A 23,181-nucleotide genomic window follows, 5' to 3' on the forward strand; every position below is an offset into this window, starting at 1 on the left:
AGTAGCTTCACTTCATGAACTGGCGAACCGGGAGATATTAATGGATATAAATGATGCCAAAGGATCGTGCGCTGCCCCACGGAAAAAGGCACATTAACAAGGAACTAATAATAACTGCACACTGTGAAATGGCAGATGATTCTCTTTTCTTGCTCCAACAGACTGGCCTTTAATCTAGCAGACAGGTGAGTTACAATTGACATCTTTAAATGGCTTTGACAGAGGTCGATAAATAAATTGTGGACTTGCTGCTTAAAAAAAAAAATAATAATAAACAGCCCTACCTCAGCCCTAGCTCAGACACACACAACGTCTGAAACATGTTCCAGTAGGCAGATGATGCGGTTTGTCCCCAAGCAATCCCAGCGCCAAATCCAAATTGGAGGTATTCATGAAACAGTCAATTAATTGACAGGGTTCTAGCTAGGACCTTTTTAGTGACAGGTAAATTATGTGATCGTGGCTCATAGCTATATGGTTTTATACCACTAAAACATTCTTGGCAAGCCTTATTTTAACTAATTTTCAGTGGTTTTAGATGCACTGAATACAAGAATAATAAACAAAAATTATATTTATGTTGTAATACACTCAACAAAAATATAAACGCAACACTTTTGGATTTGTTCCCATTTTGTATGAGATGAACTCAAAGATTTAAAACTTTTTCCACATACACAATATCACCATTTCCCTCAAATATTGTTCACAAACCAGTCTAAATCTGTGATAGTGAGCACTGCTCCTTTGCTGAGATAATCCATCCCACCTCACAGGTGTGCCATATCAAGATGCTGATTAGACACCATGATTAGTGCACAGGTGTGCCTTAGACTGTCCACAATAAAAGGCCACTCTGAAAGGTGCAGTTTTGTTTTATTGAGGGGGGGGATACCAGTCAGTATCTGGTGTGACCACCATTTGCCTCATGCAGTGCAACACATCTCCTTCGCATAGAGTTGATCAGGTTGTCAATTGCGGCCTGTGGAATGTTGGTCCACTCCTCTTCAATTGCTGTGCGAAGTTGCTGGATATTGGCAGGAACTGGTACACACTGTCATATACGCCGGTCCAGAGCATCCCAAACATGCTCAATGGGTGACATGTCCGGTGAGTATGCCGGCCATGCAAGAACTGGGACATTTTCAGCTTCCAAGAATTGTGTACAGATCCTTGCAACATGGGGCCGTGCATTATCCTGCTGCAACATGAGGTGATGTTCTTGGATGTATGGCACAACAATGGGCCTCAGGATCTCATCACGGTATCTCTGTGCATTCAAAATGCCATCAATAAAATGCAGCTGAGTTCTTCGTCCATAACAGATGCCTGCCCATACCATAACCCCACCGCCACCATGGGCCCCTCGATCCACAACATTGACATCAGAAAACCGCTCACCCACACGACGCCACACACACTGTCTACCATCTGCCCTGGACAGTGTGAACTGGGACTCATCCGTGAAGAGAACACCTCTCCAACATGCCAAATGCCAGCGAATGTGAGCATTTGCCCACCCAAGTCGGTTACGACGACGAACTGGAGTCAGGTCGAGACCCTGATGAGGACGACGAGCATGCAGATGAGCTTCCCTGAGACAGTTTCTGACAGTTTGTGCAGAAATTCTTTGGTTATGCAAACCGATTGTTTCAGCAGCTGTCTGAGTGGCTGGTCTCAGACGATCTTGGAGGTGAACATGCTGGATGTGGAGGTCCTGGGCTGGTGTGGTTACACGTGGTCTGCAGTTGTGAGGCTGGTTGGATGTACTGCCAAATTCTCTGAAACGCCTTTGGAGACGGCTTATGGTAGAGAAATGAACATTCAATACACGAGCAACAGCTCTGGTTGACATTCCTGCTGTCAGCATGCCAACTGCACGCTCCCTCAAATCTTGCGACATCTGTGGCATTGTGCTGTGTGATAAAACTGCACCTTTCAGAGTGGCCTTTTATTGTGGGCAGTCTAAGGCACACCTGTGCACTAATCATGGTGTCTAATCAGCATCTTGATATGGCACACCTGTGAGGTGGGATGGATTATCTCAGCAAAGGAGAAGTGCTCACTATCATAGATTTAGACTGGTTTGTGAACAATATTTGAGGGAAATGGTGATATTGTGTATGTGGAAAAAGTTTTAGATCTTTGAGTTCATCTCATACAAAATGGGAGCAAAACCAAAAGTGTTGCGTTTATATTTTTGTTGAGTGTATTTGTAAGATCAAAGTTATTTTTTGTATATTTGTGTGAAAGTGTTAAGTTAATAAATTAACCCTCTGGGGCCGACGCTGTTGTATACGACGGATAAGCCTTACTTTTTTTTGCTGAAAAATTAACTCCAGACTTTCGAGCCAGCCATCGGCCATCTTTGTACTCCTCATAGAAGCTGTGTGATGATGTGCACAATGTGAGTGTCCAATCGGAATTGGTTCACCGTCACATGGTTTTCCAAAATCCAATCGCAGGCCAGATTTACCTCATGTGAAAAGCCAAAGATCGTTTTCAGGAGTGATATGTTACTAGTTGGCCTGTTTGAATAGCCCCCTGGTTGCTCCAATGAGTACATACTATTAGTACATACTCAGTGTGCCCTGCGCCATTACGCACAGTGATCAGTGAAAGCAGGAGCACATGGAGAGCCTCTGATGACAATCTCACATGCTCAAACAAAGAGTGTGTAACTATCAGGATTGCTCTACTAGTTTGCATGTGAATGTTACTGGATAACTCTGTTGCTTTCTCTGTGTGAAGCACTGTTTACCATATCAATGGACAACAAAATGCATAGACCATTTTGTATATATTGTTCAAAATGTGCATTTGTGTTTATTGTTTGAACCTTTTTGTTGTTCAGTCTTTCACACAAGACCTCAAATTACCTTTATAAAGTGTCAAAACAGTTGTTTATTATAGTTTGCTGTGGGTTTTGAATAAATGTGTGTGGAAAATTATTTTTCGCTTTATTTTTTCTTTGCCTATTTTTGATTGTAAACCTTTATTACACTTATAAAACACAACAAAAACATATATATTCTGAAAGCACAGGTTGTCCTGAAAAAAGAGACACAACACTTGATTGTGGGATGCAGGGAGAGCTGTTAACAGCAATAATAAAACATTTATGCCAGGCGAGTGAACTGTCCAAAAATATGCCCTCAGACCCCAGAGGGTTAAATAACAAATTAATGTAAATACATTAATAGTAGCTTTTAATCCAGTGAAGGAAACATACAAAATTACAAAAACAATTGCCAACCAGTGAACAAATTTCAGTATGAAAGGTCAGAAATGACATGTTTTACAATATAATTAAAAATAATCAGTTAAAACAGCTACATGTTAATGTGGCAGCATCACTATCATTTAAAAGTCCTTTAAAAGATTCTAAGGAGACCAGGTCCCTCAGTTTTAGGTCATTCTGTTCAAGGTTCCATGCACAGGGTGCAGCAAACTGAAAACCCTTCTTTCCCAGCTCCAACCAGACCTTTGGAACCGACAATAAGAAAAAATGGTCGGCAGAACGAAAATGATAGGAGCCAGTACATTTCTGAGAAATATACATTTGCAAGTAACAAGGAAGCTGACCAAGTAAAAAATTATAAATGAGTAAATACAGATGCCGAAGCCTGCAGAACGCCAAGGAGGACCAACCAACACGAGCATAAAGAACACATTGATGTGTAAGAGCTCTGAGGCCAGTGATGAACCTCAGAGCTCCATGATGGACAGTAACGAGAGCTCTCAGACTCTGCACTGATGAGTGCATGTACAACGCATCGCCATAGTCCAACATTGGCATAAAAGTGGTGGCAACAAGCCTCCTCCGGGCCTCAAAAGACAAACAAGTCCGAATTCGAAAAAAGAAACCCAACCTGATTCTAAGTCGATTTACAAGCAGATTAATATGATGTGCAAATGAAAGTGTATTGTCAATCCAAATGCCAAGATATTTGTATTGTTTAACAAATTCTATTTGAATTCCCTGTAAGGTGGTGATTTGTGGCAGGATTTGAAAGTTGGATTTGGTGTTTGGGAACAGCATGACTTTTGTTTTGCCTGAGTTTAGGGTGAGTTTTAGATTAAGGAGATTATTTTGAATAATGTCAAAAGCTGACTGTAAATGAGTGATGGCTTGTGCGGGTGACTGTGCAGAGCTGTAGATTGTGTCATCAGCGTAGAAATGCAAATGTGCATTTAAGATATTCTGATTTATGTTATTGATGCAGAGAATTAATAGTAGAGGTCCTAGTACTGATCCTTGTGGTACTCCTTTGATGATGGTGAGTGTTTCTGATGTGAATCCATCTATCTTCACACATTGAGTCCGGCCTGAGAGGTAGTTATGAAACCATTTTACTGTCTGATTTGAAAGTCTGCATGCAGTGAGCCTATGCTCCAATAATGTATGATCAACTGTATCAAAAGCTTTTGTGAGGTCTATGAACAGGGCTGCACAATGATGTTTATTGTCCAGCGTGGTAACGATGTCATTAAGTACTTTTAAGGCAGCAGTGGCTGTGCTATGTTACTTCCTGAAACCAGACTAAAAATCAGATATTATTGTCAGAGAGAAATTCTTTAAGTTGAATACTGATGAGTGATTACAGTAGTTTGGCCAAGGCAGATAGTTTGGATTTTGGTCTGTAAATTGTTCAAGTGTTGGATCACCACCTTTTAATAGAGAAGAAAAGCTGATTTACAAATTGATGGAATTTCATTTAATAGTGTATCTAATAATAAGGTTGAAAGGGTGAGCCAAAGGTGAGGCTATGAAGTCAGCTGCTATTTTTAGGAAATAGGGCTCGAGATTGTCAGGTCCTGGAGATGTTGAGTTGTTTAAAAGTTTGAGGGCTTTATGCACCTCACTGACTGTGAAAGGGGTGAAACTAAAAGGTTGAGTTACAGCAACACGGGAATCTACACTTAAATGAAATTAAATTGCAATTAAATTGTTGAAGGAAGTGTGGCCATCGTTTGTCACACTTTCATTCATCTAATGCTGCTGGTTCCAAACAGGATCTGTGGCCATTCCCAAACATCTCAGGAGCAGGTCCCTGCACACAAGACGGACTGTCCGGCTGCACAGTGGTGCCACCATCCAGTGTGTGGAGTTCAGGTTCAGATGGAGCATCTGAAGGGCATGTTTATCTTGACCAGGACCCACGGCCCTGAGCTGCAGGGAGTGGAGCAAGCTTGAGACTTTAGTATTTCTGTATGAATACTTTATTCTTGAATAGTAGGTGTGGGTATGACTGTAAAATGCTAAATTTCAATTTAGCTTAGGGTCAGGCAGAGATCTGTGTTGAGATAGATGTTGAGACTGGTGGAAATATTATGTAGATAGCTATCTCAAAGTGATTAGATTTTGGGGTCAGCTGGTCAAAGGTCAAGGATAACATGCTCTGAAAAACACAGCTTCTTTGTGCCACTCCACAGCCAAGACACCTCCATGGATGCTCTAGCATATATTGATCAGCCAAAAATTTTGTAAGTGACTGGTATGAATGAGTTCACAATGAAGTCATGTGACAATAGTCATACATAATCAGTAACACTGTTATAGACAGGCGCATATTTACTTGGACATTTATATCATGGTCTGTAGTGTACAAGTCCTCTGATTACCTTCACTGATTCAGGATGAATTTTATTGATTATTTTTACATGTGCACGGTGAGGAGAAGACAGAAGAGTGAGAGAGTGTGACATCACTCACCCACAGTATCACAGGGTTCGTCCTTATGAACACAGAAATCAGTCCTGAAAGAGCAAAAAGTACATTTAAGTCCACGTGAACTCGATCACCAGCCTCACGTTTCAGAAGACACAACATAAGCACAGGTTCAAACAGAATGACCCTGAACATTTTACAACGAGAAATTAGCATCATCTAAAGAGTAGCATGGTAGCTCAGTGGTTAGCACTGCTGCCGCTCAGCAAGAAGGTGCCAGGTTCTCTTCTTGCCTGCTCCTTTCTGTATTTGTGTGGGTTCTCTCCAGGCATTCCAGCTTCCTCCCCGCTTTCAAAAACAGGCAGGTTAGATGAACTAGTGACTCTGAATTGGTGTGACTATGTTTGTCTCTCTACACATGTCCCTGTGATGAACTGGTGTTGTCCTGTTCAGGGTGAATGCCGCCTCTCACCCAGTGCCTTGCCAATGCCTGCATGAAGGGAGTGGGGTCATGACCTGAAGGGTGTCAGCTGAAGAAGATTCACCAAAAGCACAACTGATTTGTTGGAAGTTCCTAGTTGATTTCAGCAAAGCAGGTGAACATGTTTCCCCTTCAAGAGCGGGACGTCTTTCACTGATGGGATGATACACTTGGGTCATAAGTATTTAGACAGCAACAATTTCTGTATTTCTGCCTCTCTACACCACCACAGAGGAGTTGATAATAACACTCACAATGTGTTTCTGTTCAATTTAGGATTTGAATGTTTGGGGTCCCCGGGACGCCATGGGGTTAAAAAAAAAAAAAAAAATCAGACTCCCTTGTCACTGGATGGAGTCCATGTTCAGTCAATGAATTCTGAAGTTCAGATGAGATGCAGATTTGAATACAGCCCCTTGACGTTTCCTGCACAGGTCACACAGTCTATTATTGTTATTTTTTTCTTTCCATCTAAATCTTGTTATGATGTCTTGGTATGTTATGGTGTTATTGCTGCTGCAAATCATGTCCTGACCGTTTTAGGTTAGTTTGTTTTTGCAATGAAAAATGACAGGAACAAGTGAACAAGTGAAAACTAATAATTTTTGTGTAACACATTAAAGGGGAAGTTGTTTGAGTGAGGCATTTTATTCAAAACTACGTAACTAAGTATCATTTGTACATAAACAATACTTTATGTCTATGTCAGTATCGGCCCCCAAAAGATCTGTGACAGTCAGGCTCGACTGCAGAAGGCCAGAGGACAGGAGGAGTAAACATTTGCGTCACTGCTGTGAAACAATCACAGAATGGTTTGTTTGTCTGAAGATGGCCCTATTCTCTGACTGCTGTGTGTTCCAAAAATATCACACTTAGGAATAGTAGAGAAGCTTGAATGTTCGACTGGACTGGGTTGCTTGACGCGAGGACGTTTCGCTTCAAATCGCAGAAGCTTCCTCAGCTAAAATTCTTGCTCTGGTAGTCTGACTTCTGTCCACAACTACAGAGGGAAGGGCTAAAGAACAACAACATGTCCGGAAAGCTTTCACTGTATGTGGTTACCCACGATGGTCGCTGGATAAAGTGAAAAAGTCTCAAAGAACAAAGAGACCAGACAGACAGGAGATGGAGCCAAGAAGAAGAGGAGTGTCTCTGCCTTATTTAGCAGGAGTAGGGGAAAAACTATAGAGGATCTTCAGACAGTACAAAATCCCAGTTTACTTTAAACCTGTTAACACCATGAGACAGAAATTAGTTGACCCTAAGGACAGGATGCCTAGTTACAAACAGAGCAATGTAGTGTATTCTATCAGATGTCAGGAAAACTGTAACGAACACTACATAGGTGAGACTAAGCAGCTGTTACACAAAAGGCTATACCAGCACCGCAGAGAGGGTGCCAGTGGACCTCAGTCTGCAGTTCATCTCCACCTTAAAGACACTAACCACACGTTTGAGGACAAGGAAATTAAAATCTTAGCCAGAGAAAGGAAATGGTTTGAGAGAGGAGTGAAGGAGGCATTTTATGTGAAACAGTTGAAACCCAGCCTTAACCGGGGAAGGGGTCTGAGACACGCTTTGTCCCGTTTACAATGGGGTACTCAGGTCAAAGCAGTTTCAGTCTTTTGTTCATGGTAATGAGTCATTCACGTCATCAGGAGAGTCGTCAGGGGAGCCGTCAGGAGAGGCGCCAGTCCCATCGTTAGGAGGGACAGCTGCCCTGTCATTAGGAGGGTGCTAACTAGAGCACAATAGGTGCTAATTAGAGCTATTGTTTAGCCACTAGCCTATAGCAGTCTGCCTCTCGGTAGGAGGGGTCTGGTTAGGTTTAAAACTCCAGCTTTTGTGGCTTCTGTTTATAGAAGTCAGACTACCAGAGCAAGAATTTTAGCTGAGGAAGCTTCTGCGATTCCTCGCATCAAGCAACCCAGTCCAGTCGAAGATTCAAGCTTCTCTACTATGGAAACCACCTGGACAACTGAGAGCCTTCACAGAAACACACTTAGGAATTAATATACAAATAATGAATGTTTATGATTTCAACAGTACGAATATTTCATGACGTGGTCGAACATATTATTCAACTCTGCTTCACCTCGTTGAATGGTATGTTCTGTACTTCCTCAGTGCAGCGAAACAAAATCATATCAGAAATTAGTCCAGCTTTTCATTCTAACTGCCTCCTAACAGCTCTTCATGCCTCCAGATGGCTTACAGCACAGTGGATTGGATTTGTTTTGTGTGTGTGCGTTTTTAAAAAAGCTGTGTGAGTGAGTGATTTCGGAGAGCTCTGTGCTAAGCTTCTGTGTTTGTAATCTGTGTTCACATTTGTAATTGGCTCATTAGTTGTGCTGTGCTGCTGGTGGCGGTAAACCAGTGGCAGGTGGCCCATAGGGGGCGCTCGGGCGCTGCCCTCCCAGATATGGAGAGGAAAAATTATAAAATATATTTTAAAAAGTATTATCAATGTCAGTTATTTTTACAGTGTGCCTACATGTAATCTGAATTATTAAAACAACATTTCCACCAACTGACTCTCATTCAACAGTGCATTTCCACCGACGGAACGTATCATTTCTCTTCTTGGGCGATCATTCAAAGATCCCCTTGAAATGCAGCGAAATGAACAATTGTGTATGATTGCTAAAGAAAAATAATAAATATTTGGCCAATCAGCATCGCCAAATTTAATAGCTTGGGGGCGATAAAATTTTCACCCCTGGACCAATTGTGTATGGTTGCTATGGAAAAATAATAAATATTTGGCCAATCAGGATCACCAAATTTAATGGCTTGGGTCACCCCTGAAAGTGCTGCTGTTTTTGGCAGAAACAAAAACCCCACCTACGTTTGGGTTATTAATTTTTTGTCTCCGTGTGTTTTGCTGGAGGAAGTTGAAGAACTTTGGGACACAGTTTACGGGAGGTGAGGGGGAACCCTTGAATAAAGGAGCGACCACAAACTGCCGCACACAGGCTGCGCTCACGTAGGTGGCCAGGAGTTTGGTAGGTGGAAAAGAAGTAGCACAACACCAACTAGATCCAGCTCCCAGCCTCACTTCTTACAAATGGAGCCTCTCTCTCTCTCTCTCTTTCTCTCTCTCTCTCGGAAGGTGGTGTGAATACTGTAGTATGTACATAATGTTCTTTAGCCAACTGAGGAATTTGTCAGTATTTTGAAAGAGTCTAAATTTGGTGATATTTTCTGTTCTGTTGAGGGAGTGTCACTGTGAAACCCAGGATCTGTTTGGCTGAAGATAATGGCAGCAAATACAGTTTGGTGCACTATGTGTGTAATTGGTGTCAAATGGTGAAATGTTCCTTGCTCAAGAACTTGAGTGTTGTATTGTATTTGATACTGTTCTTTTCCAAACTATAAATGAGGCCTAATACAGCTGTAAATGGTTAACTTTATCTGTAAAACTGCTGATTTAGAGAAGGACATGAAATGATTAATGTGTAATTGTAGTCATTTTCCAACTGTAAATTTGAATGCTTGTACAGTAGTAGGCAGGGAAATCTATTGGCACACCAGCCCCATCAAGATTTTTTTCACCAACCGCCACTGCGGTAAACTCACCTGCAGCAGTCTGAATACAGGACAGCAGTTCATACATCAATCAATCAATCAATTTTTTTATATAGCGCCAAATCACAACAAACAGTTGCCCCAAGGCGCTTTATATTGTAAGGCAAGGCCATACAATAATTATGTAAAACCCCAACGGTCAAAACGACCCCCTGTGAGCAAGCACTTGGCTACAGTGGGAAGGAAAAACTCCCTTTTAACAGGAAGAAACCTCCAGCAGAACCAGGCTCAGGGAGGGGCAGTCTTCTGCTGGGACTGGTTGGGGCTGAGGGAGAGAACCAGGAAAAAGACATGCTGTGGAGGGGAGCAGAGATCGATCACTAATGATTAAATGCAGAGTGGTGCATACAGAGCAAAAAGAGAAAGAAACAGTGCATCATGGGAACCCCCCAGCAGTCTACGTCTATAGCAGCATAACTAAGGGATGGTTCAGGGTCACCTGATCCAGCCCTAACTATAAGCTTTAGCAAAAAGGAAAGTTTTAAGCCTAATCTTAAAAGTAGAGAGGGTTGTCTGTCTCCCTGATCTGAATTGGGAGCTGGTTCACAGGAGAGGAGCCTGAAAGCTGAAGGCTCTGCCTCCCATTCTACTCTTACAAACCCTAGGAACTACAAGTAAGCCTGCAGTCTGAGAGCGAAGCGCTCTATTGGGGTGATATGGTACTACGAGGTCCCTAAGATAAGATGCGACCTGATTATTCAAAACCTTATAAGTAAGAAGAAGAATTTTAAATTCTATTCTAGAATTAACAGGAAGCCAATGAAGAGAGGCCAATATGGGTGAGATATGCTCTCTCCTTCTAGTCCCCGTCAGTACTCTAGCTGCAGCATTTTGAATTAACTGAAGGCTTTTTAGGGAACTTTTAGGACAACCTGATAATAATGAATTACAATAGTCCAGCCTAGAGGAAATAAATGCATGAATTAGTTTTTCAGCATCACTCTGAGACAAGACCTTTCTGATTTTAGAGATATTGCGTAAATGCAAAAAAGCAGTCCTACATATTTGTTTAATATGCGCTTTGAATGACATATCCTGATCAAAAATGACTCCAAGATTTCTCACAGTATTACTAGAGGTCAGGGTAATGCCATCCAGAGTAAGGATCTGGTTAGACACCATGTTTCTAAGATTTGTGGGGCCAAGTACAATAACTTCAGTTTTATCTGAGTTTAAAAGCAGGAAATTAGAGGTCATCCATGTCTTATGTCTGTAAGACAATCCTGCAGTTTAGCTAATTGGGTGTGTGTCCTCTGGCTTCATGGATAGATAAAGCTGGGTATCATCTGCGTAACAATGAAAATTTAAGCAATACCGTCTAATAATACTGCCTAAGGGAAGCATGTATAAAGTGGCTCAGTATGCCATTAGGTTACTATTTTGGAATAAATCTAATTCTGGATTTAAAGATGCCTTTGGGAGCTTTTCTTACGAATGACTGGATTAAATGGATGAAGCAGTGGCTACATCCACGATACCCACTATGGTACACTTTGATTAGGTCATCACCCAAGTTGTTAAGTATATGCCAAAAACTGTAAAAAATGATGGGTTTGCTAATCTCATTTGTTGAAATTGTGATTTTGGCTAAAAACCATCCAGATGATCCAGAATGCAGCTGCTCGAGTTCTGACTTGAACAGCAAAGTTTGACCACATGACCCAGTCCAGGTGGGGGGCGGAGTTTAGGCTTTGTTGTTGACTTATCAGATTGTGTACGGCTGTGTGCTGGTGTCGCCGACCGAACGGTCCCCTCTAAAAATTGGTCCGCCCTGCTTTCACTGTGCCTTCACTGCGCATGTGTCTCTGACTGAATCTGATTCTGTCTCTCTTGTTCTACTGTCTCGCAGTAGAACAAGTCTCCCATCACCCTGCTGGAAGGAGTTTTTTTTTTTCCAGCAACTTTTCGGAGTGACACCGAGCTGAGGGAGGACTGATGAGTTGGTGGGATCAATCGAGCCGCGACAGTGGGCAGAGCCGCACGATGGATCCGTGGTTTAGGCCTCATCCCTGGGCAGAGCAAGGCAGGCAGCTGGGGTGATGGAGCAGACCTACTAAGTCTGAAATACCTCACTTTTGGATATATAAAAACACCCAGTTTAAAAGGGACATCCTTTAAATTTTTTGTGGGTAATAGTTTCATTCTAAATGGTAAATCAAACTAATACCTGCAGTTATTTTCAAAATTATTTTTTTCTATTAATAATCATTGCACTAAACAAATGTGCTAAAAATAATCTGCCACTAGAGGCACTGCAGTCAACCCAGAAGTGTGATGTCAGTGTATGGGCATATGTTTACAACACAACATTTTTGCGAGGCATTTTTTAATTTTATTATGTTCAGAGATGACAGAGAGTAGTAACACCAGACAGGGTTTTCTTTTTGAACCTACTAGGATGTTTAGTGACAGTAATGACAGTGAGTTTGACTACACAGAGAACAGTGATAATGAACAATCATCCAGGACTGAAAATCTGCTTTGGTGTGTCTGTGGTCACTGTGGATTGATGCCGTCATTTTTGGAGTCACTCTGCTGCCAAGAAAACGGCGTGTTCAGACTGAAAATGGACCATAAACCTGCGACTCACTGCACCTGTTTAAAAGAGCCCCAACCCAGTTATTTTGGAAATTATAACGTTATCCCTCAAAGAAGTTATCGGTGAGGATTTGAGAGACCCGATTTCAAACAGGTCCATATGTATCTCACAGATTTGAGTATCTCTGTAGGTGTGCATATTGTCAATTTACAGATAATTCACCAACCTTTTGCATCAGTGTAACATTTTTATTTAGGACCAAAACTGCCATGGTAATGGATTACAGTGGTCCCTCATTTATCGCGGGAGTTACATTCTAAAAATAACCCGTGATAAGCGAAATCCGCGAAGTAGTCAGCGCTATTTTTTTGCAATTATTATAGATGTTTTAAGGCTGTAAAACCCCTCACTACACACTTTATACACTTTTCTCAAACAGGCATTAACATTTTCTCACTTTTCTCTCCTGTGTAAACACTCTCTTTTTTCTTCTGGGCGAGAAGATTATAAACAGACACATGCAGAACACAATGCGTGTGCTCTCCCTTCGCTCACTGCCACCAGAGGTATGGATGTGGGACCCGCAAAGAATCCAAGTCCTCTCTCGGTGGCAACAGTGCTCTGCGGCTGCAGTCAACATCCGCATCACAACAGCGAGCGTAGTCTCTGGACCTGTTGCCAGATTTGGCGCAGCTCCGCACAGCAGACAGGAGGGCGGTGTGAGTGGCCCGCTGCTGTGTTTACCGAGCCCGCAGACTCAGTAAGCGCATCGGAGGCAGTGACAGCAATCGCGGTGATGCCGACTGGTGCCGCGACCGGCCCGCCTGATAAGGACGCAGAACACTGCGCTGTTAAAAAAAAAAGCATGCAAAATTGCACAAAAAAAAATCCACGAAACTGCAAGGCCGCAAAAGGTGAACCGCGTTATAGTGAGGGACCACTGTATTTTAAAAAAGTGTGATGTGGAATAATAATAATTGTATCACCTTGTTTAATTGTATATTATTTGTCAATGCCTTGTCTACAGCCCAGATTGTGTAAGTAATTCACCACTTCAATCCCCAAAATTTTATTTCTATGATCACATGCTGCAGAGACCTGATGAACTTGAAATGTTCATCAGGAGCTCGGTCACTTGGGGGGAGCTCGGAGTCGAGCCGCTGCTCCTCCACATCGAAAGGAGTCAGTTGAGGTGGCTCGGGCATCTTTTCTGGATGCCCCCTGGACGCCTCGCTGTTGAGGTGTTCCGGGCACGTCTCATTGGGAGGAGGCCCCGGGGAAAACCCAAGACACGCTGGAGGGACTACATCTCTCGGCTGGCTTGGGAACGCCTTGGGGTTCCCCCAGAGGAGCTGGGGGAGGTCTGGGCAGCTTTGCTTGAGCTGCTGCCCCCGTGACCCGACTCCGGATAAAGCGGAAGAAAATGGATGGATGGATGGAAGGATGATCACATGCTGCAGAGACCTGATGAACTTGAAATGTAATTTTTTTAAAATTCCCCCTACATTAATTTGGCATCAATGCTCCTCAAGATCCAAGAAGACCAAAAGCCTCACTTGGGGATAATTTATCTCTTAGGAGCAACTAGAGATCAGTTGAGTTTGATTGGATATTATGGATAAATATGCACTTATATATAATAATATGTATAAATATTGTGTAATGACTCTATGGTATTATAATAATATTAGCAATGATTGCCAAAAGAATCCATATCTGCAGACAGAGAAACACACATTACCAAGTTCCAAGAGAGAGAGACAAGAGAAACAGAGACAGACAGACCCAAGCAGAAAAACCCTGCAAGAGAATAAACAAACCAAAACCAATGAAATGCAAAAATAACAAACAGAACAAAAGAACAAAATAAAACAGAAAACCAAACAAAACTCGAACCCTGACAGTACTCCCCCCCCCATGGCCAACCCTGGTCGGCCCAGGCGCAGCAAGATGAGAGGCATGAAACTCACGGATAAGAGCAGGATCAAGGATGAAGCGGGAGGGAATCCATGACCACTCCTCAGGGCCATAACCCTCCCAACTGATCAGCTATTGGATACCACGGCAGCGAGATTCCAGGAGCCGCCACATCGTGAACACCGGGCCACTATCCACACATTGGGGGAGAAGTGGGGGAACGGCCGGAGAGCATAACAAACTGGATTTGACTGGTTTAACATGACTAGTGGGGAAAGTGGGATGAATGTATAGCAACCTAGGGAGACGGAGACGAACAGAAACTGGATTAATTACTTTAGATATCAGGAATGGACCGAGGAACCTGGGAGCCAACTTTCTGGGCAGGTCTTTTAACTGGAGATGGCGAGTGGACAGCCAAACCTTCTGGCCAGGCTCGTAAGTAGGTGCAGAGGTGTCCGGTCAGCAGCGGACTTATAGGATTGGGAGGTGCGAATTAAGATTCTCTTAGCCCATTCCCAGGTTTGTCGGCAGTGGAGAATTAGTCAGAGGGCAGAGGGGACTGAGGAGCTAAGATCTGTGGGAGGAAAGAAAGAGGTTTGATGATGATACACAACATGAAAACAGGAATAACCAGTAGACACAGAGGGCAAGTGGTTATGGGCCAATTTGATCCAGGGTAGATGTGTGGACCAGGTGGCAGGCTGTTGCGAAGCTAGTATATGGATGCCTTTCTCTAACTCTTGATTAAGACATTCGGTTTCACCATTTGCTTGTGGATGGTAGCCCGATGTTAAACTGGCTGAAACCCCTAGGCGTCAGCAGAATTCCCTCCAGAATGAGACACAATTTGGGGCCCTCGGTCAGATACAATATCCTGCGGAAACCCATGTAGCCGAAACACTTGATTTAGCATAACCTCGGCATTTTTCTTAGCTGATGGGAGTTTGGGTAGAGGCACAAAATGTGCCACCTTAGACAGTCTGTCAACAATAGTGACGACCACATTGTTACCTTTAGAGAGTGGAAGACCAGTTACAAAATGCAGCGTTATGTGATACCATGGATGTGCGGGCAAAGGCAGAGGCATTAACAACCAGGCAGGTGGATGATTGGAGGACTTATACATAGCACAAGACTGACAGGCACTGACACACTCTGCAACATCTCTGGATAACTCAGGCCACCAAAATTTCTTTTGAATTACAAAAATAGTTTTCTTTATTCCTGTGTGACAGGAAAAACGACTATCGTGCCCCCACCAGATGACGTCCCCCTTGAGTGCGACCAGAACAAAGACAACTGGGAGGTACCAGGACCTCATCAGCAGCGGACCGGACCCTAGACTGGATTTCCCAAGTGATAGCCAAGACAAAGATGGATGCTGGCAGAATTGTTCCTGGATTGGACGGGGTGTCGAAAAATTCACCCTGACAGGACAAAGCATCTGGTTTCCCATTCTTTGATCCTGGTCGGTATGAAAATACAAAGTAAAATCGGCTGAAAATAATTGCCCACCTCACTTGTTGGGCACTGAGACACTTGGCGGATCGCAAGTATTCTAAATTTTTATGATCGGTGTAAAACAGAAATGGCTTGTGCCCCTTCCAACCAATGGCACCAGTCCTCCAAGGCCACTTTCACCGCCGACAGTTTGCGGTCTCCGATGCTATAGTTATGCTCTGAGACAATCAGCTTCTTGGACAAATAGGCGCACGGATGCAACCTATTGCGTTGTGAGAGAACCACACCCACACCAATGTCAGAAGCATCAACCTCAACCACGAACTGTCGAGCGGGGTCAGGAAGAAGCAGCAAAGAGGCTGCTTTAAAGCAATGCTTAAGAACCCTGAAAGCAACAAGCTCTGGAGTACCATGCAGAATGTTTCTGGTGAGTTCTTGGGTCAGGAGACAAAATCAGAATGTCACCTGGGTACACAAAAATGAATGTGTTAAGGTATTCACGCAGTACATCATTTACCAAATTTTGGAAAACAGCGGAAGTGGTGGTGAGGATAAAAAGGCATGACTAAATATTCATAATGACCAAAAGTTGTGTTAAAAGCTGTTTTCCACTCAACTCCTTCTCTTATTCAGACAAAATGGTATGCATTACGTAGATCATGAATGAGTCCTGGTGTTTAGCAAGGTCGCTAAACCCAGAAGAAAGAGCGGTGAGGTGATCTTGTTGCTGCGCAAGCTGCTTACTGTGGTGGCTTATTGCCATCTGGAACAGGTCGGACCCGCTGTGTCCATCGTTGGCCAGTTTGTACTATCAGGCTGGATGGTCAGGAATTGCAGGACACAAATGCATGGCTCGTACAAACAGCTCTGGTTTTTAAAAGGCTTTACTGTCGAGGATAGCAGAAGTCGGTACATGAGTAAGCAGTCCAAAAAAAGCAGCAGTACAAAAATCATCAGGCAAACAGATGTGGTCGAAACAATAGGCGGGAGGTCAGGTACACACAAGGAGGCAGGCAGGACTATGGAATGCAGGTACAGAGCTGGAATGAAGGCACAAGGCATGACAAACTGGCAAGGGACAAACACACCCAGTGAGCTTATAGGTGGTAATCAGCAAATTAGAAACAGGTATGCATGGAAAGCACCAAAACTAGGGCGTGGCCAGGGAGAGAGGAAAAACACCCATTACCAAGAACCAAGAGAGAGAGAGAGAGACGAGAGAAACAGAGAGAGAGACCGAAGCAGAAAAACCCAGCATATACATTGTTCAAAATAAAAACAGCTATACTGTAAAAAACAAGCAATTTCACCTTGTTGTATTGATAAGTTACATACACACATCAGCATGTTTTCAATTCTCCAGGGTGTGTGTGTTATCCTGTCACTGATTGTTATGAATAGGACGTCAGTCACAAATAACATGGTGAACATACAGATTCTACACACTAATTTATATTACACACACACACACAAAAGTCACTATCAATTTTTACTAGCAGATAATGCATATAATAATTACACCCAAATGAATTATACTGTTGATCACAAATTTATATTATGCATATCACAGGCCGTGCAGGCTGCCATGGCAACACACACACACTTACACATAGAGAGAGAGAGAGAGAGAGAGAGAGAGAGAGAGAGAGAGAGAGAGAGAAAAGATTGCCGTTAGTATCACAACCTACTGTGCACCGGCTAACCATTTAGAATTAATATCATGTTGTCAGCAGTGTTGCCACAGTTACTTTGATAAAGTAATCCAGTTACTGATTACTGATTACTCCTTGAAAAAGTAACTTAGTTACTTTCCCCAGCTGCCGACAACAACCCTCTGCCACCTCAACATGACAATGATACCTGTTTTGCCAAAACTCACTTTCTAGTCACCCTTTCTTGATTTCAATGAAAATAAATACTTGTTTTATAAAAAGTAAAATAATCTTTCTTGACCTCATATTTAACTGTTGACAGCACTGTAACAGTAAAACTTGCAATTTCTAACCTACATTGTTTATAAATGTAACTATTAAATTCTAACATTTTTCTAACATTTAAATTCTCTATAAACATTTTACTTGTCAAACTTATTATTTTAAGTAGTATTAGTAGTTGTAGTAAAAAAACAGCTTCAAAACTGGACCTTTAATCTAGGGGTGTTGTGGGGGAGGGGGGCACATCCCTGCCCCAGGCCCCCATTCCATCTGGATTCGCCCCTGCTTTGGCATTTGAGCACAAAGAATGGATAACATTTATTTATGCAGAAAACATGACCAGATTTACAGGTAAGAAATTTTTATTGTTTTCACATCATATGGTCCTCACAAAGAGAGTTTAGGTGCATTTGAGTGGAAAATAGTGTTAGTTGTTGACGCGTCGCAGAGGATCAGCTGTTTTTAACGAGACGATACAGAGCGGCTCAGCTCAGAATTCTAAATAAAGGAGAAAAATAACTTAGTAACGCGTTACCGGCATCACTGGTTGTCAGATAGACGGATAAATAATTATTCTACTTTAGAAATTCACCTCCTGTACTGGCGTCCTCCTCTCTCTCGTCTCGGCGCTCATCACAACAAGAGCTGGCTGTGTTTTTCACCGAGATAAGCTGTTTGATATTCGATATTTACAGCTAAAAACAGGAAATCCTGTTTGGAATACTTGACAGAATATATTTTCTTGGTATATTTCCCTATTTTTCCAAATGAGAAATATATTTCCATGTGTATTTAACTTAAATGTGACTTGAAAGCAACTTCTTCAATGTGACTGATCTTATATGTCTTATATGAAATTCTATTCTTGTCATAAAATGGGCATTTTTATTTATTTATTTATTATTACAATCATTATTTATTTTTTAGTCCTGGGGTCAGGTTTATTATCAGATTTGTCCATGACCACACTGTATGGATAAAAATCCTGACATTATGGGCAAATGTGTAACCTGGGATGAAGTTCTTCAGATTTTTTAAAATATGTTTTACCATTTACATCATAGAACCTGATCAACTTTATTGTCATCTGTTTCAGTGTGACCAACTTTCACAATCTTTATTATTTGGAAGATTCCTAGAATCATGGGCAAATATGCAGCCTGAGCCTACCTTTTTCAGTTTCTTCTCAATAGCTTTTACAATTTTCATCCAAGCAACAGGCAAATAGTTTTATTTTATCTACAGCTGTGTGCCCACATTTCAGAACCTTTCTTTTTGGGAAAAATCCCAACATCATGGGCAAATTTGCAGCCTGGACCCAAATGTTTCAGTTATTTCTCAATAGGTTTTCCAATTTGCATCCTACCTCTGGGGAAATAGCTTTATTTTAATCTTGGGATAACTTTATGGATAAATAAGGTGCCAAAAGCCAAAATTTGCAGTTTTTCCTCAATAGCTTTTTCTATTATGCTATCCCTGGGGAAACTGCTTTATTTTAATCTGGGGACATATCCTCTCCTTCCACAACCTTTGTTTTTTTGAAAAAAATCCCTACTTAATGGATAAATAAGGTGCCAGAGGCCCAAATGACCTGTTTTCCTCAATAGCTTTGTCAACTGTCCGAACTCGAAGCTAGACTGCCTGATATCTTGGCTTCACATTTGGAAAATGCCCAATCAGTAGACAGACTTGACAGACTACTTTGAGAAGAAAACAGACAACATTAGGTTAAACATATCCCAGCCATATCCCATAACCCAGCCACTACACCCTGCAGTTGAGGTGGGTCCCATCATTGAGGTATTACCTCGATTTAGAGAATTTGACACTATATCTCACTGGGTGTGCTGACGAAACTTGTAATGTCTACAAAAAAGTACAATCTGCTTATCTGATCATATGTTAACAAAACTGTTCAAGGATTTGTGGCCCACTCTTGGGCCAACTGTACTGGAAATTATTCATCTTTCTTTAACTTCTGGATCTGTTCCTAAATGTTTCAAATCTGCATTGATTAAACCATTACTTAAGAAATCTAATCTTGACCCTAGTGTATTGAAAAACTACTGGCCGATATCAAATCTATCATTTTGCTCTAAAATTTTGGAAAAGGTGGTTTCACGGCAGCTCGTGGACCACCTTACTGAGAATAATCTTTTTCAGCCACTGCAGTCTACTTTTAGAAAATATCATTCCACAGAGACAGCTCTCACTAAAGTAGTGAATGATCTTCTGCTTGCAATGGATTCAGACACCACTACGGTTCTGGTACTGTTAGATCTTAGTGCTGTGTTTGACACCGTGGATCATCATATACTACTTGACAGGCTGGATAATCATTTTAGGATTACTGGGAATGCCCTTGCATGGTTGTCATCATACTTGACCAGTCGTTTTCACTGTCTTTTGCAAAATAACACTACCTCTAACCTTAGTTACATGAAACTTGGGGTTCCACAGGGGTCTATCTTAGGTCCCCAGCTTTTCTCCCTTTATATAGCACCCCTTGGGCACATACTGTGGCATTTTGGGATTACCTTTCATTGCTATGCCGATGATACTCAGTTATACATGCCGATAACTGATGGTAATCTCATCCAGATAAAATCCTTAGAAGATTGCCTTGCATCAGTGAAAAGCTGGATGTCTAGCAATTTCCTACTTTTAAACTCTGACAAGACTGAAATGATGGTTCTTAGTACAGTGAGACATCGGAATCAATTTGACCAGCCAACGCTTAGCCTAGGCACATGTGACATACATCACACAGACAAAGTGAGGAACCTTGGGGTAATTTTTGATCCTACATTGTCCTTTGACCTCCACATTAGAGATAATACAAGGACTGCTTCTTTCACCTGCGAAATATAGCAAAGATTCGTCCCATCCTGTCTATGGCTGATGTTGAGATCCTAATTCATCATGCATTTGTTTCTTCTAGATTGGACTACTGCAATGTTCTATTTTCTGGTTTATCACAGTCCAGCATTAGGGGTCTCCATTTGGTTCAAAATGCTGTTGCCAGACTTGATAGTAAGCAGAAAGTTTGACCACATTACACCCATTTTGGTATCTCTTCACTGGCTTCCTGTCCATGCGTGATCAGATTTTAAGGTTCCGATATTAACCTATAAAATTATTCACGAACTATCACCTCCCTACTTAGGTGACCTAATTAAACCCTATGTAGCGGTCCAGGTTCTGCGTTCTCAGGGTGCAGGACTACTTTGTGCCCGTAGGGGAAATAAAAAGTCTGTGGGTCACAGAGCTTTCTCTTATTGTGCACCTGCTTTGTGGAATGATCTCCCTGCATTAATAAACCAAAAACAAAGAACTTCAAGTCCAGACGTAAGACACACTTATTTTCCCCTTTGTATAGCTAGCATACTAGCATAGTATGGTACTATGCTTTCTTCCCTTTTAAATTCATTTTATAAGTAAACAGAGCCGGCCGGAGCCTCAACTTTATCTAAAGTCTGGGTCGTTTAGTGAAGCTTAGGGCTAGTGGCCATCGATCACCTGAGTATTTCTTCTGTTTTTTTCTTGTTGCTTAATGCTGACAAGTTATGCTGTATTTGTTGTCTTTCTGCCACCTGATTCTGTTTTTTTTTTCCTCTGTTTGAGGTGCTGCTCCATCTTGAGATGTTACTGCATGTCGTCTTCTTAAGGCCTCCCATCCTTTGCACCAGCATGGGCTCCCAAAATTTTCTGTATATTTGTACTGTCTAGTGTGTTGGTAGCATGGCCCAAGCATAGGTTCACCCCTTTGAGTCTGGTCTGCTTGAGGTTTCTTCCTCAAATCATCAGAGGGAGTTTTTCCTTACTACTGTCACCTGTGTTCGACCTTAATTGTGTGAAGCGCCTTGAGGCAAATTTGTTGTGATTGTTTTATTTGCACATTTCATTTGTACATTTTGTTATGTTGAATTATTCAGTGTTTACTGTATAACTTATACATGCGGTATAGACATAGTGCCGATCAAACCAAAGATAAATTCCTTTTATTCTGTGGGTACTTGGAGAATAAAAGCTACTCTGATTCTGAAATGCCTTGTTACATATCTCAGTTTGTCCTTTTAATTTATTTTCTGTCTTTATCATGTGTGATAAAACAACATTATCAGCGCTTTCCCAAAGTAATAAAGAGAAGAAAGTGTGATTGTTAGGGTGTCAGTCTGTGATCTTCTTTTTATCACATGGTGCACTTCACCTGAGACAGAACACTTCTGAAAGAATAGAACTGCACTTGTGGATGTAACCAATTCAAAAATGCATATGCACTAAAATATGTGTATATCTGGACTATAATGTATGTACCTAGATATCAGAACCACATGAAAGAAAGTGGCTTTCACACAAGCCTCTATAGTTCAATAAGCTATTAAAAACCTGAAAAGAAAAAAAAAATCAGGCCCAGGCTGCATATTTGCGCATGTTGCAATGTTTACTTTCAAATATAAAGGTTTTGAATAGTTAAAACACAGCTGAATATTAAAAAATAAAGCAATTTCCCCAGGGACAGGATGAAAATTGAAAAAGCCATTGAGGAAAAACTGGAAATTTGAGCCCCTAGCACCTTATTTACTGATAAATACCATGGACAGCAGCTCTGCAAGAAAAACTCAGCACCATGGACAGCACTCCCCACCCTGCAGCCCACCCTGCTCAGAGTGCCTCTCTCATTGGACCGACATCTTTGCTATTTTAGCATTGTGGGATAGCTCGCCCACAGATTGAGCTCGCTGGATTACTTTCGCGAAACTGCTCAGCGTGCCGCTCTCATTGGAGCAATAACACATGAATGTGTCTCTTCCCAGATAGATCTCTTTAAGTGCAGCTTCTTGTTCTGACTTTAACACAAAGTTAACACCCAAGTCTTTCATCGCCAACTGTAAATGGTAATCAAACCATTCCAATCGTATTTTTCTGAACTCTTCTGCATCAAACTCCATCGTGTCAATGTTTACAATGGTCATAAACTTTTAAGTTTCTTAAATATTTATTATGGTCACTCTTAAAACTTCAGTTCTCTTTATAATTTTATTACTGCTAAATTTTAGAATTGATTTAGATGAGACATACTCATTATTTCACAGGAATATATCACAATTATCTGGGAACTACTTTTGCACAGGAATTCATCAAGTACTAACACAGAATCCCCAGAAACTGAGGAAAGTTGTTTGGCCATAAGGAGAGCATCCACTTTTAGCTTGTCATAAGCTAAGATAGTGGCGCTTGTGAGAGTGTGCCTACAGCCCTTCATTTTCTTTTAATTAGCCAGTACCATTGACTTCTATTTACTCACTAAATGGAGGACCGGGATGATCCACTCATTCGCTGGCTGTTGCCAGTGCGCCACCATCTTGGTTAGCATCTAACAACCGGACATAAATACAAATCTATGCAGGCATAATCAATGTTTTCAAGAGCGTTTCACCATAAATCTGCATTTTCCGTGCTATTACGGTGCTGTTACATTTATTGAAACTCAGTCCCGCATTTGTAGAGTCAATATTTGTCAAAACAAATACAGAAGAGGATCAGACTATTTATACAATAGACTTGAATGAATTTGTTAGTCCCA

The 23,181-nt window shown here is 41.7% G+C and overlaps 1 protein-coding gene across 1 annotated transcript in view; it reads right to left on the reverse strand.

Moving 5' to 3' along the window:
• The window catches only part of adamts17 (ADAM metallopeptidase with thrombospondin type 1 motif, 17), a 448,852-nt gene that overhangs the window by 290,263 nt on the left and 135,408 nt on the right, over nt 1–23,181 (reverse strand). Inside the window, exon 7 of the mRNA XM_034184238.1 lies at nt 5,717–5,760. Coding sequence (XP_034040129.1) covers nt 5,717–5,760 — 44 coding nt within the window. The remainder of the gene's footprint in view (nt 1–5,716; nt 5,761–23,181) is intronic.

Source organism: Thalassophryne amazonica, chromosome 2 (genome assembly GCF_902500255.1).
Source record: "Thalassophryne amazonica chromosome 2, fThaAma1.1, whole genome shotgun sequence".
In the NCBI taxonomy this organism is placed as follows: domain Eukaryota; kingdom Metazoa; phylum Chordata; class Actinopteri; order Batrachoidiformes; family Batrachoididae; genus Thalassophryne; species Thalassophryne amazonica.